The 14,138-nt window shown below is 39.7% G+C and overlaps 1 protein-coding gene across 1 annotated transcript in view; it reads right to left on the reverse strand.

The window, feature by feature from the left end:
• The window catches only part of LOC103147556 (cadherin-7), a 130,165-nt gene that overhangs the window by 19,762 nt on the left and 96,265 nt on the right, over positions 1-14,138 (reverse strand). Inside the window, exon 9 of the mRNA XM_007565956.2 lies at positions 13,168-13,289. Coding sequence (XP_007566018.1) covers positions 13,168-13,289 — 122 coding nt within the window. The remainder of the gene's footprint in view (positions 1-13,167; positions 13,290-14,138) is intronic.

A 14,138-nucleotide genomic window follows, 5' to 3' on the forward strand; every position in this document is an offset into this window, starting at 1 on the left:
GATTTGGATATATTGTATTCCTTTAATAAATCATACTATCTTGCAAAAACTGCTTTTAATATTTCCTCAGATTATCTTTGATAATAAAATATAATTATCTAAAACATTTACATGTGGAAAAATAAAACAAACATTTTTTTTTTTCAAAGTACTGTACATCTGGTCTTTTCCGCTATGACAAATTTAAACACATCAAGTGACAAATCCTGTTTGAAGGGCCGAGCGACCGAGTGAGTGGATTAGAGAAAACCAACCTAATTCCTATTGATGTAGAAGGTTTGTTTTATAACTATTGGCATGGGCTCTGTGTCATTTGTTCCCTGTAGTACAGTAAGTGCTTATTTGGCAAGAGTTTAGCAACCTCTCAGGGGTAAAAATGTTTTCTTTTAGGAAGTCATTTCTCCAAAGCAAATCATTTCGAAGAGATTATTTTCTCTGTCCCAACTGTTGGCCTTTAGCACATTTCAAGTTTTTACAGTAAACATTGCACCATAGGTGATTTAAAAGGATGACATACAAGCATCTCTATCCTATGTGAAAGGAAAAACTGGCTGTCGAGATTAAAATGTTTTCATCAATAGGCTATAAAACAGTTTATTACTGCTGTAAAAGTTGAGTATTTTATCGTGGCGCTTCGCGAGGAGTCACTTATCTTTGGAGGCAGCTGAAAGTGACAAGGAGCTGCAATGTTTGCCTGGTAAACATGGACACTTCGAAGCAACGTTGAAGATGGTGCACGGTGTGACATGTAAATGAGATGCTGTAGAAACTTAGGAATGCTTCGGGGATTTTCTCTCCTTGAACCGAGTGCCAGAAGAGCCACCAAACAGGGCCAAGTTCGATTAACTGCTTCACATCTCAAAACACGATTCAGTACGAAGACAATCATCAGCTTTTCCAGGAATCTCATATGAGATGGTATGGCTTAATTTCATTCCAGGATACAAATGTATTCATTTCCTTGTTTGACTTGGCAAACTGTGAAGCACTTGGTTCCAAATCAGTCTGAATCTTTGGAAATTACCTATACATTATAATTTTGTCCAGAGGTACTTCTATTCTGTACCCCTGAGAAAAGACTATAAAACATCAATATGTGTCGTTAATTTTTCACTACTGTTTTCCTACATAATGGAGAGAAAAAGCCCAGAAAACTTTATATTGGATTTCACTCAGAATTTGGTTCTCATTTCTGTTTTGACCAAATGTTTCTTATAAAAAAAAAAAAAAAAAAAACAACAGATTAGGACTCTTGATTAAAACAAAATAATTTTAAACAACCTGTTCCTTGGAGTCACAAAACGATCTTGTCTGACACAGTAGACAACAAAAACATGTAGATAAGCACATTTACAATTGTAAAATTAAAACTAAAATCCATTTAATCCAGGCATATAGACAGATTTAAAGTTATTTACATGCATTCCAATCTAATAATAACACAAATCTGTATCCCTCTGATGTAAAGCGTACTGAATGCTGAAGAAGGGAACACGGCAAGGACCAAACTACAACTGACGTGTCTTTACCCATTTTGATTTCTTGCCTTTCATAACAGTTGATTGACTTTTTAAATATCTTTAATCAAAACTGATTCCCAAGGCTTCTTTTTGTTTTTTTTTTTGTTTTTTTTTGGCAAATCCATTTAGTCGATCTTAGAACAAAGCCTCGTCTGTGTTTGCAATTAGCAAGAGAAAGAAACTCCAGCTCTCACAGGGAAAGTTGACAACACACACAATCCTCTTATTCTAATATCCTGAGCAGCATCGGATCTGCTGGCCTTGAGCGCCGCATGAAAAATAAATACAATGTCAGCTCAGTCCGTTGCGTGTCGTGACACTAATGCTGTCCAAAATAAATGTGTACGCTGTGCAGCCAGGCATGTTTACTTCATTATTTGGAATGAAAATGACTCACGATAAGAACTGCTTTCGCTCGAGGCGTTGCAAGACAAGAATTCATATCTGTGAGTGAAACAAGTAGACGCCGTTTGTTTTGGCCCTTTTTGTTCCGCTTCTGAACCTCGGACTAAGAGAAAGCCTTTCCTGCCTTTATTATGCAACAGAGCTGACAATTATAAAGATCGGAGGAAGTATTGCTAAATAATCCAATTTATCCACACCCAGCAGCATGTGCCATAATTATTATTTTATTCATACAAACAGACTCTCTAGAAATCGAGTTATCGCTTAAAAATTTAGCAGCCAGTTGAAGGAAAACTGGGAGAAAAAGAGCTGAATGAGTAGATCCTATACAAGAGAGGAACATCACACACCAACATGCCATATGGACGATTAATGATAGCCACTGGGACGGTCATCAAAGTTGGAGTTACTGTGGCAATGTTCACATAAATTTACATCAAGCCTCCTGAGTCTTTTGTAGCAGATCTAGGAACTCAACCCAGTGACAGCTAACACCCATGGATGTGATCCAAGAGATTTTTAGAAGCAATTCACACATGATTATCACATCTTCCAGCCCCAAACAGCTTTTTTTGTCTAACACGAGGACAAAAATAAGGAGCGGGGGACTAGAAGGGCGAGGAGGATGAGAAAAATGAAAGTCAATGATCCATCAGGGCAGAGACATGGATTATCAGTTGTCAGCTGTGATTAAATGCTGCTGGTTACAAGCTGTCAGGTATTAAGTATTCGTGTAGGTGGCAAACAAAATCATGCCAATTATTAAAACTGGCAGCGAGGGAGGGAAAAAAAAAAAGTTAAAACACACCGCCTTGCAAAAGTATTTGTACCCCTTAAAGCACAAACTTCAAATGTTTCTTATTAGGACTTAATATGACAGACCAATGTAAAGTAGTACAAAGATTTGAACTGTAAAGCCGCACAGTTTTGCGTTTTGTTTTTAAGCAAATACAAATCTGAAAAGTGTGGCCAGCATTTGTATTTAGTTCCCCTGGCTTGAAATTTTCTGTCTACATCTGGCTGACAATTTAGGGTTATTCACCCGTTGAAAGGTGAAAGTTCAACCACCTGATGTCTGTTGCAGCTTCTAACATGTTCCATTGGTCCATCCATCCTTTCATCCATCCATCCGTTCATCCATCCATCCTTTCATCCAACCATCTGTTCATCCATCCATCCTTTCATCCAACCATCTGTTCATCCATCCATCCTTTCATCCATCCATCTGTTCATCCATCCATCATCAGTTTAATTTTGGATAGAGTTGAGGAGGCAGCAGAGAAGTTCAGACTTACTTTTACTAGCTGAAGAGACCATGTTTCATTGGGGGCAGTGGGTTGTGTGTTCAAGTTGATGAACTTGAAAAAAATGCTCATGTACTCTTCTCTTGCAACTTCAGAATGTAACGATTTTCCACTGTTCACTTCTGCGCCCTCCTTCACATGGCCCTGAACGTTGCTGTTTAATTATGTTTTATGTGATGTAAACTGCATCTGGAATATTGATGAAAATAACATTTTATTACTATGTAAGTAGCAAAAATGTCAAAAAAATAAAAAAGTTTAATTAATTTTGCATCCCTCTAGTTACTCTCCCTGCAAATGAAAACAGAATTTATATTGAAAATAAATTACAGATGATTTCTGTTTTATTAGGTCACATCTGGAAGCAGTAGCTTGCAGAGGATTTTAATTAGGGGCAATAAAGAGTAACGAACACAACTGTACACCACACTTCAGATTTTTAGTTGCAAAAAAAATGATTGAAAACGTGTTATTTTTCTTCCACAACAATCATGCGCCACGTTGTGTTGGTTTAGCACATAAACATACACTGAAGTTTCTGGTTGTCGCAACGGATAATGGGGAAAAAGCAACAGGGGTGTGAATACTTTTTGCGTGGCTCCGTCATTGGCTGCTCAACGGAAAGCTAACAGGAAAGTGCGGCCGTCTGTTTTTACAGTTCAGTTCTGCAGAGCTGGGGGAATTTACACAGAGCGGAGATGAGAAAAAGGTTATCATCTGCGGCTCAGGAACATTTGGAATATTTGTATAAACAGACAGAAGTGATGTTTGTGTCGGCGTCAGATCAGCGACAGGCAGAGGCAGCGATCCAGCACCCAAACATGCAGCGTATGCGAGCTCGGCCGCGTATCACCAAAGCTGCCATTGATCCCGGAGACATAATAACTCTCATGCCTCTCACTCTGTTATGGAAATTTCAGATCTGATAGAAAGCTGTTCTTGTGGTTCTTAACGCCGACAATGAATCCTATACACCATGTGAACCCTTTGATGTCCTTTGAATATCGCAGGTGGATTCTGAGCTTATCTCAGGAAAGGTTTCCATTTCTCAACGCTGAGGGGAAAGGGACTGTAAATCATCCCTAAATCAAACACTTTGTAATGTATAATGCCTTTCATTAGCGCGGCTCTTGATGGAAGGCGTTCCTGCAAAACCTTTGGTGGGGAATCCTCTAATGGGTTGAGTGGGAGATAGGAGGAGAGAGGCACGGCTTTAGACATAAATTCTCTCCTAGAGACATTAACGGCGGCAGCCGACTGGTGCCTGTCGCAAGGCTCGACCGAAGAGGCCGATGAATCACAGAATTAAAGGTTTCTTGAGTTTATGCTTGGCTGCGTGTCAGATCAAAAAAAGATACAGAGGGGAAAGTTATGCAGCTATTTCTCACTTTGGAGCAGGATTCAGAGAACTTGTTTAGAACAGATACCCACTCGCCACTTTATCTAGCACACCTTGTTAGGACTGGGTTAGTCGTCCTTTTGGCTTCAAAACTGGCTCATTTCTTGGAGGCCCGCATTTCATTAGGCTTCAAACCTTCCTAAGAGACTTCTTTCCACATTGACTTACAAGCATCGTACAGTTGCTGCCAATTTTTTTGGTTGCACATTCATAACGCTAATCTTCCCATACACTGCACTCAAATAATCATTCCTCAATTCTTACTAAGGGGTCCAAATAGGGCAGAGAAAATATTTTCCATGTCATTATACCACCGCTACCATTGACACAAGGCAAGATGGATCGATGTATTCATATCGATTACATCCAATTCTGAGCCAACCATTTTAATGTGAAAGCTGAAATGGGGAATCATTGGATGAGGCAATGTTTCTCCAACCATTGCCAACTTTGGCGAGCATGTTTAAAATGTAGCCCCAGTTTCTGATCCTAGCTACTTATTGTTTATTGTCTCTTTCTCTAACCATTCTCCACAGACTCCAGAAATCGCTGTGTTAAACAGTTGCATTAAAGCAGGCACGTAGCTTTTAAAGAACATGTAGAGACTGTAAAAACGTTTTTCTTTTTTTTTACTTTAGAGTGAAATTGTTGAGTTTAGCGAGCCTTGACGAGGACCCAAATGTGTGGACCCAAGAATAAGAACTTTAATAATATAATAACAAAGGAACCCGGAGGCAGCAGAAGATGAGGGAGAATCCAGCAAAGAGCAATGAAAATCCATGAGCTTAAATACAGGGCAGTGTGATTGCAGACAAGAGGTGGGTGGTTGATTATTCACAAGGTGCAACCGGGTGAAAAGGCAAAAGGTAAACTGAGAGGAGATGAATAATCACACACCGGAGCCCTGTTTCAGAAAGCGGGCTTAACAAACTCTGAATAGAAAGAAGATACTCTGAATGAACCTGTTTGACTCTGTGATACTCTGAATTTTCAATTTCAAAACAATATAATCAATCACGTAACTCAATTCTGAGTCCTGTTCGTTCTGAGTGAAGTGTGAGCGTGAATATATAAGAAGTCCTGAACAATTAGCTACTATATCAACTACATTTGTGTTAATTAACTGTATTTAATGTGAAATAGGATGGTGTCTAATCTAGAATAATAGCAAGCTATAAGAAAAACAGCCGTCACAAAACATCTACATAGTGTCATGAAGTGGTATGGTTGGTGGTGGTGAGGAGAGACGCAGAGAACCCAGGTGTGGAGAAGATGATGAATTTAATGAAGATCTCACAGTCCAGGACAGGCAGCACGTTAGCACACAGCTAATACCGGTAGCGACTGACAAAGACTGACACATGAAACCTCAGGACTATACAGTTCTACTGAGGAAACTGCGAACTGACGTAGGACACGAAGAATGAGGAATGACGCTAACAACGACGAGGATCTGACAAGAGACGGAGACTACAGGTGGACTTAAATACACACGGGGTAATCAAGGGGACGAGACACACCTGGGAGACAAACGGGGAGGACAGGACAGAGACTCACAGGGAACAGCACTACACAGAAAAACTCAAAAATAAACACACAAACACAGATCGTGACACATAGGCTGTACAGTAAAAAAGATTCAAACCCAAAGTGAATGAAAAGAAATGACATCTATTTTAGGACATACTGACAAACTTAGATTAATTCAATTAGAGGCGCAGTTTAGCCAGGCGACAATAACAACAGGACTAATGCAATGTAAACACGTTTTGAACAGGTGAAAATGTTTGCGATATAATGCAAAACTTAACAAAACAATCTTCTTTGTAAAGGAGCAGTGAATGTGACCGCCATATGCAGCTAATTATGCTTTGAAACTCAAAGACGAATAGATAATAATTGAATTCTCAATCATTATTGTGATATTAACTACATTACAACATTGTTATACCTGCAATTCTGTGGGGCTCTTTTATTAGTCATGTTGGTTTGTGACGAAGGAGCATCACAAAAGATCAGGCAGTGATCAGAAACTGAACCTGAAATGCGGTTAAACGCTGCTAATTTTTACTAAACGGGCAGTAACTGTTTATGCGACTAGCGTTTTGTTTTTGTATTTACACATTTACTCTTCTATTTAGTTATATTTGTGTGGCTCTAAAGTTAAAGTTTCGGTCTGGCCTTTTTAAAACTTCCCTCTCCGGAGCAGTTTTTCGATTCCTCGTGCGTGCTGCCACCCAGTGATGAAGCCGAGCCTTCATAGGTGAAATCCTCACTGTTCTCTCAGCGTTTACTCGCAGTAATTCCACAAAGACCATCCTGCCAAGTAAAACGTCTCTTTTTTTATTTTCTCACCAGCATGCAGTTCAAACAGTCCGGCTTTAACTCCCCCACCCCTAACCACCCACCCATCCACCCAGTTTACTTACAAACGCCCCTAAAGTGTGTAAAGTGAACCACAAAGACCACAATCCCCTGCAACTCTGACACAAAGCGTCGTGCGTTCCTTTGAGTCTGGCGTTTTGAAAACGTGGCCTGTTTAATGATGGAAGTAATGTCGACTAATTTAGCGTGGCTGGAGTGACAAATTGCAATCTCAGTGATAACAAGCGCTTATCGCACATTTTATTTTTCCATTCTCCACACGCGGCAAATAAACACTACATTTTTGATTTCCCCTCTCCCCCCTCTAAAGTCTGCAGTGCTGCTATGAGCGTCAGACTGAAAGTGTAATTATCCGATTCTGAGCAGGGTTGTGACTGGCTCTGCCGGCTAAGAGCCTTTCCCTTTAAGCTACCTTAAAACCCCGTTCGCAGATGAGTCACACAATAAGATCAAGCCAGCCACTTCAAAGTTGAACTAAGAGTATAAATAAGCATCACAAGAAATAGGTGGCACTCGTTGCCATGGTGACGTGACAGCTGTCACCAGGGGTTGTGTTGACGAAGGAGGAGGTGGGCATGCTGTTTTCGCACCACCTCGCTCACTCCCTCGACGCGCCGCTTCCCACGACATCAACGCCCCAAACATCACCCACACATGACGCCCGTACCTCCTCGGACCCACCGGTTGGCAGCGCCCACTCACTTTCTGCACCCTAATGAGGGGACACACTCTCAGAGGGAAAACATAAATTACACTTTGGATCAATATATGGAGTTCTGCAAATGACATCTGTCAATAGCTTCAATTATTTTCCCCTCCGTGAGCTCCTCTCATTTCACACCAACTCAGTCATTTGCTCAGACTCGGCTTGTTACAAGCGCGCGTCTGTTGACTTGATCCCGACAAGCCAAAGCTGTCGGGGATAAGTCATCTTCTGGTGAGATCTGATATTAAATTTTGCTTCTTCTTTTTATAGAACAGACGCCACGCTTCTGCTCGCTAATGTTTTCCTTGCTCCTTGTGCCGTGGCATATCTGTTTTCATCCTCCGGAGTGACGCGACACCTCTAAGAAACTGATAATCTGAATTGGTGACCAGAGGTGTGAAGACGTTTTTCTGTACCGACAGTCAAGGCTTTGCTGTAATTACGGAATGAGCAGAAAAGGTAGATTTAATCAGAGGAAGGAGGTGGAAAAAGGTATTTGACAATAGTGTTTACAGTGTGAAATGAAGGGCCTGATGAGGACTTACCTGGGACCCAATTGTGCTACATACAACATCCTTACAAATTTCCTCATATGTCATTACTGTAAGATAAAGATGTCAGACTTTTTGAAACCATCTGAGCGGCAGTGACAACTTTGTTGTTTCATGGTCGATTTTGTCAAAGAAAACTCCAATAACTCTGGGAAACTCTTTAGAAGGAATTGAAACTATAGAAACGGTACGAGTTAAACTTTAGTGGATTCAAAGTTTCGTTACACTTTCATACCAGTAACCAGCCTGTGCCCTGAGACGTGCACTCAAAGGCCAAAATGATCAACACCCCTGAGGTCAAATTAGTTTTATCCAACCAGAAAGTTTATGATTTGATAATGAGATAAAAAGAAAAATGATACATGCAAGATCAAGAGTCAAGTTGGGAGTCTAGCCGAGCCACTCCAACGACATTAATATTGCTTCCAGGCAGAAATAAAAAGATGTTAATATGATTAAAATATTAATTTAAATATGAATGTGCCAAGAGTAGAACATGGCATGTAAACTATATTCCTGCATGTGAATTGGAATCTTGTACATGCATGCAATTTTTACTTTCATAAGTAGTATATTCCCTTCAGTTAACACAGACATAAACAATGCTAACTTTATAAATATGTGAACAAAAGGATGAGACACAGAGGCCAAAACAGGAAGTAGATGAACAGAGGACTCTGACCACTCCATCAGAAACAGCTAAAAAAAAAAAGTGACATAACAATTTTGAAAAATGTGAAAAGAAACTTTGGTTTTTATCTGAAGAAATTGGGCAATTTGGTACAATCAAGACACAGATCCTCTAATAAACTCCACAAAGAGTTGAGCTGTAAAAAGGAAAACTGAACAAGTCCAGCTTGACCTTGTGCACAACGGTAATTAAAATGTCAAATAGTAACTTGGTGCAATCTTGCTGAGGGACACCACTAAACACGTATATAAAACTCACATCTTCGCATCATTTTTGACTAAGCTCCCTGTGGGAAGCTGCAAGCAGGCTGGGGACAGCAGAATCCCAGATCCACTCATGTGTGTAATGATTACAATGAAGTGATTGTACAATGTGAATCCAGCCCTCCTCCCCGTCGTCCCCACCGCAATCCACAGTGCCTCGGCCCCTTCCACCCCCATCATGATATCAATTTATATTATGGCAGAAGACAGACGCACCAATGAACTGTAACAAGTGGCATCTCTGGAGAGAGCCAGTGCCACGAGACTGCCTTAATTAGGCCTGAAAAATGGCAGGTTGTTCCACCGCAGAACTGCCTGTTAATCTGAGCTACAGAGCCGCAGAGTCAACTCTGGCCCTCACTGGCAAATGTAATTATTTCATCTTTGCCGTGGCTCTAAATAACCTAATGGGCGTGACAACCCGTGGGCAGCTTGCGATATTTATTTATTTGTTTTTATTTATTTTATTTTTTTCATAAAGCTTTTACAGGTTGGCAAGCCCATTTAGTGCGTCCGACGTGTTCACATCGACATCCACACATACAGGAGCATTTTCATTAATTAGGAATCAGGGAGGTGGTGGAGCGCGTATCAGACAGGTAATGAGTCCACCCAGTCTGTTTGGTAACAGGCAGCAGACGCCTCGTTGTAATTCAAACTGTGTTTTCACATTCAAATGTCAGCCTTTCTCCTTCCCTTTGCTCTGTATGTGTTTTTTTTTTTTTTTGGGTGTAAATTTCATCATGAAATTTCCATCCTCCCTGCCTTCATTATGCAGTCGGAAGGTGGGATCCCACCGGTGCGCTGCGGTGTTGCCCGCCAGAAGGTTGTGTTTGAATGGGAAGAAACTGTTAAAAGTGAGAGACGAAAACAAAAAAAAACAAAAAAAACAAGCACTTCTTGTCTGCGGCTGTGATTCGTCTTAACAACAAAAAGGGTGAAACAGGTTAAGAGGCTTGCTGTACAGCTGTAATTGTTGCCGTCTAAAACAGCACCGCCCTGCACACTCGCAGGCAACTCGGTAAGGACGTGTGAAAAGCTGCTAAAATGTAAAATCTAAAAACAAAAAAAAACATTAATTTCACCGCATTTATTCAGTCAGTCAGTATTACAGATCATACAATACATTGTCTTCTGACCCTGTGCTCTACTCTACAAGCAACTTCAGATCATAAAACCGCCCCAGAGACTTGCATAGCAGACACCAGGCAAGACGGATACATCAGCTCATCCGCTGCCCTTCCTACCATAAGAAGCCATTGCTCTGGAACAGAACAAATCTGGATTCATCAGACCACATGACCTTTTTCCACTGCTCCAAAGTTCAATCTTTACGCTCCATAGCCATTTTGAAGCCACCTTTTCTTCTTCTACCCCACTGATAAATGGTTTTCTTCAGGCTACGCAGCTGTTAAGTCCCAACACAGCGAGCTCTCTATGAAATGATTTTGTTAGGAGAGGCTCCTATTTGCACAGCTAAACATTATTGGCTGTTTTACAGTGGATTTTCCTGGAAGTGATTTCGCCGTGTTTATTAAATAATCTTGAAATAGCTTTCGGGGCGTGCACCAGACAATTCAGACCTGATTTCAGTGGTTCCAACATTGTCCTAAGTTATTTAATGGTGCGATGTAGATCAGTATTCTGACCTTGTTAGAACTGATTTGAAAGTGTTGTGCTCCTCTGCTTGGTTGTTAAAGTGAAGTTGTGAAGTTGTTTTCAAACATGAGCAGTCATTAAATAAAAAAGGAGTTATATTGTGTATTCTACCTATCTAGGGATTAGCTATGTCTGCTTATACTAATTTATTTATTGACAAAAAGAAAATCTAACCAATTCTCCAGTCAGTTCTACACTTTTCATGTCTTTTTTCCCTCTTTCTTTCTTTCTTTCTCTCTTTCTTTTCTTTTTTTTACTTTTGGAACATAATAAAATCCAATTAATTTAGAAGTTGCTGACAGAACCATGACTTTTGTATAGACATATCCCTACTGATACCCAATCTAGTCCAGATTTTCTTGCATGTTAGAATACTTGAAACATTTCCTTCCAGAAAACAGGAGACATTTGTAATTTCTTATGACTTTCAGGCTTTTAAAAACTGATGCAATATCTAGATACAGCATGAAAAATCAATTGCAGTTTCACCTAAACACTGTTTTATTTGTCGGATATTTGCTTGCGAAAGTATATTTCAGCTCCAAACAGCAGTTGTTTTTGCGGAATAATTTTGAACATATCTTGGCAGAATTTGAATGCATCACATCAATTCACAGGGTGGACAAACTCACAGGCTGAAGCTTCTCGCTTCTCAGAGGAGCCGGTGGCTGCACCGAGGGGAGGTGGCAGCTCAGCTATCATAGGGGTTAGGTAAGCAATCTGTCGGCTCGAACTGAGTAATTACAGATCTGCTACACCTTTTTCCTCCTGATGATGCTGTCATGTGCAATGGCGGTCCCTGTGTCCTGGAGGCTGATACCATTGTTGACATATTACTTTGGTTAAGTTTCTCTGCTGTCATTTTTGAGGTGAACGTGAAAGAATTGCACCGAGTTGAGATTCTGACTGTAAAAGTCTGTGTTTTCTGCACGTACTGTGACTAAACTTTGATATAAATCTTAGTTCAGTTGGGTTATAAAATATCATGGCTTGCAAATAAACTAAAACATCTTGAACTTTTCCATAGTTTGCAATGTTTCAAATGTTACATCTGCTTATGCAGAATTGCTTTATTTACACTGAATTAGATTAATTAGGTGATGTTTTTAAGAGAAATTGTTTATATGGATTCATTTAAGGGTATCTGACTAAAGGGAACTAAATATATTTGCCCACCAAGTATTTCAGAATATTACTTGTAAAAGAAAAAAAAAACAATCATTTCTTTTCCACTTGACAATTATCTGCTTGTATTTCGCACAAAATCCCAACTATATGCAATAAGGTTTGTGGTTGTAACATGACAAAATGTCCTCCTATGCGAGCTTTCATTTTTTTCTATTTTAAGTTTCACACTGAGATTTTCATTAAAACAAATAATATAAACACAAAATGCCTGAACACTTGGAGCCTGCCAGGCTGTGTGACTTCTTTAAAGTAAAACAATACTGCGGTCAGAAATTATGCCAAAAAAAACATATCCAGAATGAAATATTGTCTTTCATTTTTCCAAACAAACTCATTTACCTTTTTTTGCACAGCCACCATGAGCCCAATGATAAAAGAACTACGACACATGAATGTAAATAGCACATTTAAAATGGCCTAATAGCCATTTCTTATAAAAATGCATCATTCTGATCAATTGTACGTATTCAGGCATACACGCTTTCTTTAGCCTTTGCCTCTGATTGTATTTTCCAAATGTCAAGAGCTGAAAAATGACCGCCAAAAACACACAAGTCATTCAGCAACAATGGGGCCAAATGTGGAGGCGGGAAATGCAATGCATGGACACAGTTTACTTCCCCCTTTATCTTTTTTAGATGCAAAAATTGCATTGGATTTCATAGCACAATACTAAGATAAACCTTCTGCTCTTGTTCACGACAGGCTTATTATCAAACTATTATAAAACACCACTCCAGCCTCCCATAAAATGACATTCAAGTGTGCAAAAAACACCACAGGCTAACTCTAGAGCAGTGGCAAGAAAGTGAATGAGAGAAAGTTCTCTAATAAACAGCAACTCCTACAATTCCTATTAAATCTTGAAGTTGTGTCTCCTACTAATGATGCTGTCCACCTGGCGTAACCCTGAGCTGCAAAACAGATACAGTTTGAGCACAATGCAGTTGTTTAGAGGGAGGGGAGAGTTTTAAAGGCTGTGAGGCTCAGCAGGCTGTCTTTGTATGTCAAACTTCAAGGGAGTTTACAGAGAGAGAGAGGGAAAGAAAAGAAGAAAGGATGCCAGACCGACAACAGAGATGTCTCTGGGTCTTACCTGCCCTGGCATTGAGTTTTCACACAGGAGCGTTTCGTAGTCTATTGCAAAGACCGGGGCATTATCATTTACGTCCAACACCGTGATCAGAGTGATGCCTTTCCCAATCTGGTTTGGATCCACTGGGGAAAAAATACAAAGGAAAAGGAACGAGTCCAGGTTCACATATTTCTGCAAAATTCGTTTTTAATTCTGCTTTTCCTGGACCTTGACGTTCTTGGCTGTATTACTGAGTTTTTTTGGTTTTGTTTTTTGTTATTTTCTGATGCTTCATACTTAATCGCAGTAAGCATTCACTAAATGAAACAGTATTTCCTTTTTTGTTTTGTTTGGTTTCTTGTCCTATTGATCACCATGGTAGCCAGGTAAGGCTCAGCCAGCAGTGTAGCAGAAGTATGACATACTCCCATACAGTGGCAATATTTCTAATGCATATTTGAGAGTATGAACTTCCTAATTATACTTTGGCATGAAACAATGCAAGGATCTATTGATTTTGCATGAATTTCCATGATTGTGAAGTTAGAAAAAACTGGAGGAACTGTCTGGTTAGCACACTGACATACGTTTATGTTAGCTAAGTTTAGCATTTGAAAGAAATGTTAGCATATAGTCTGCTAGTATCACTGTAGCTAGAATTAGTTGGTGTCAACCAACATGCAGGCTTTAGCCAAAATACTGATGATACAATATTTGCTAACTTTAGTATTTTCAGTTAAATATAGCATATAAACTGCTAGTTGTACATAGTATTATTTAATTTTCAATAGGATGCAAGTTATAAGAAGCAAATGAACATATAAGCTGCTAAAAGCATAGTAGATAATAATTTTTACGTCTTCATGACAAAATATGTTCCCGTCGACTCATTTCTATAAGCTGACTCGAGAAAAAAAAAAACAAATGTTCATGGGACCGCACCGCAAGCTTCAAGCTACTTCAAAGAGGGGGGGTGGTTAAACCCTCCGCTG

This window comes from Poecilia formosa, unplaced genomic scaffold (genome assembly GCF_000485575.1).
Source record: "Poecilia formosa unplaced genomic scaffold, Poecilia_formosa-5.1.2 Scaffold184, whole genome shotgun sequence".
Classification (NCBI taxonomy): Eukaryota; Metazoa; Chordata; class Actinopteri; order Cyprinodontiformes; family Poeciliidae; genus Poecilia; species Poecilia formosa.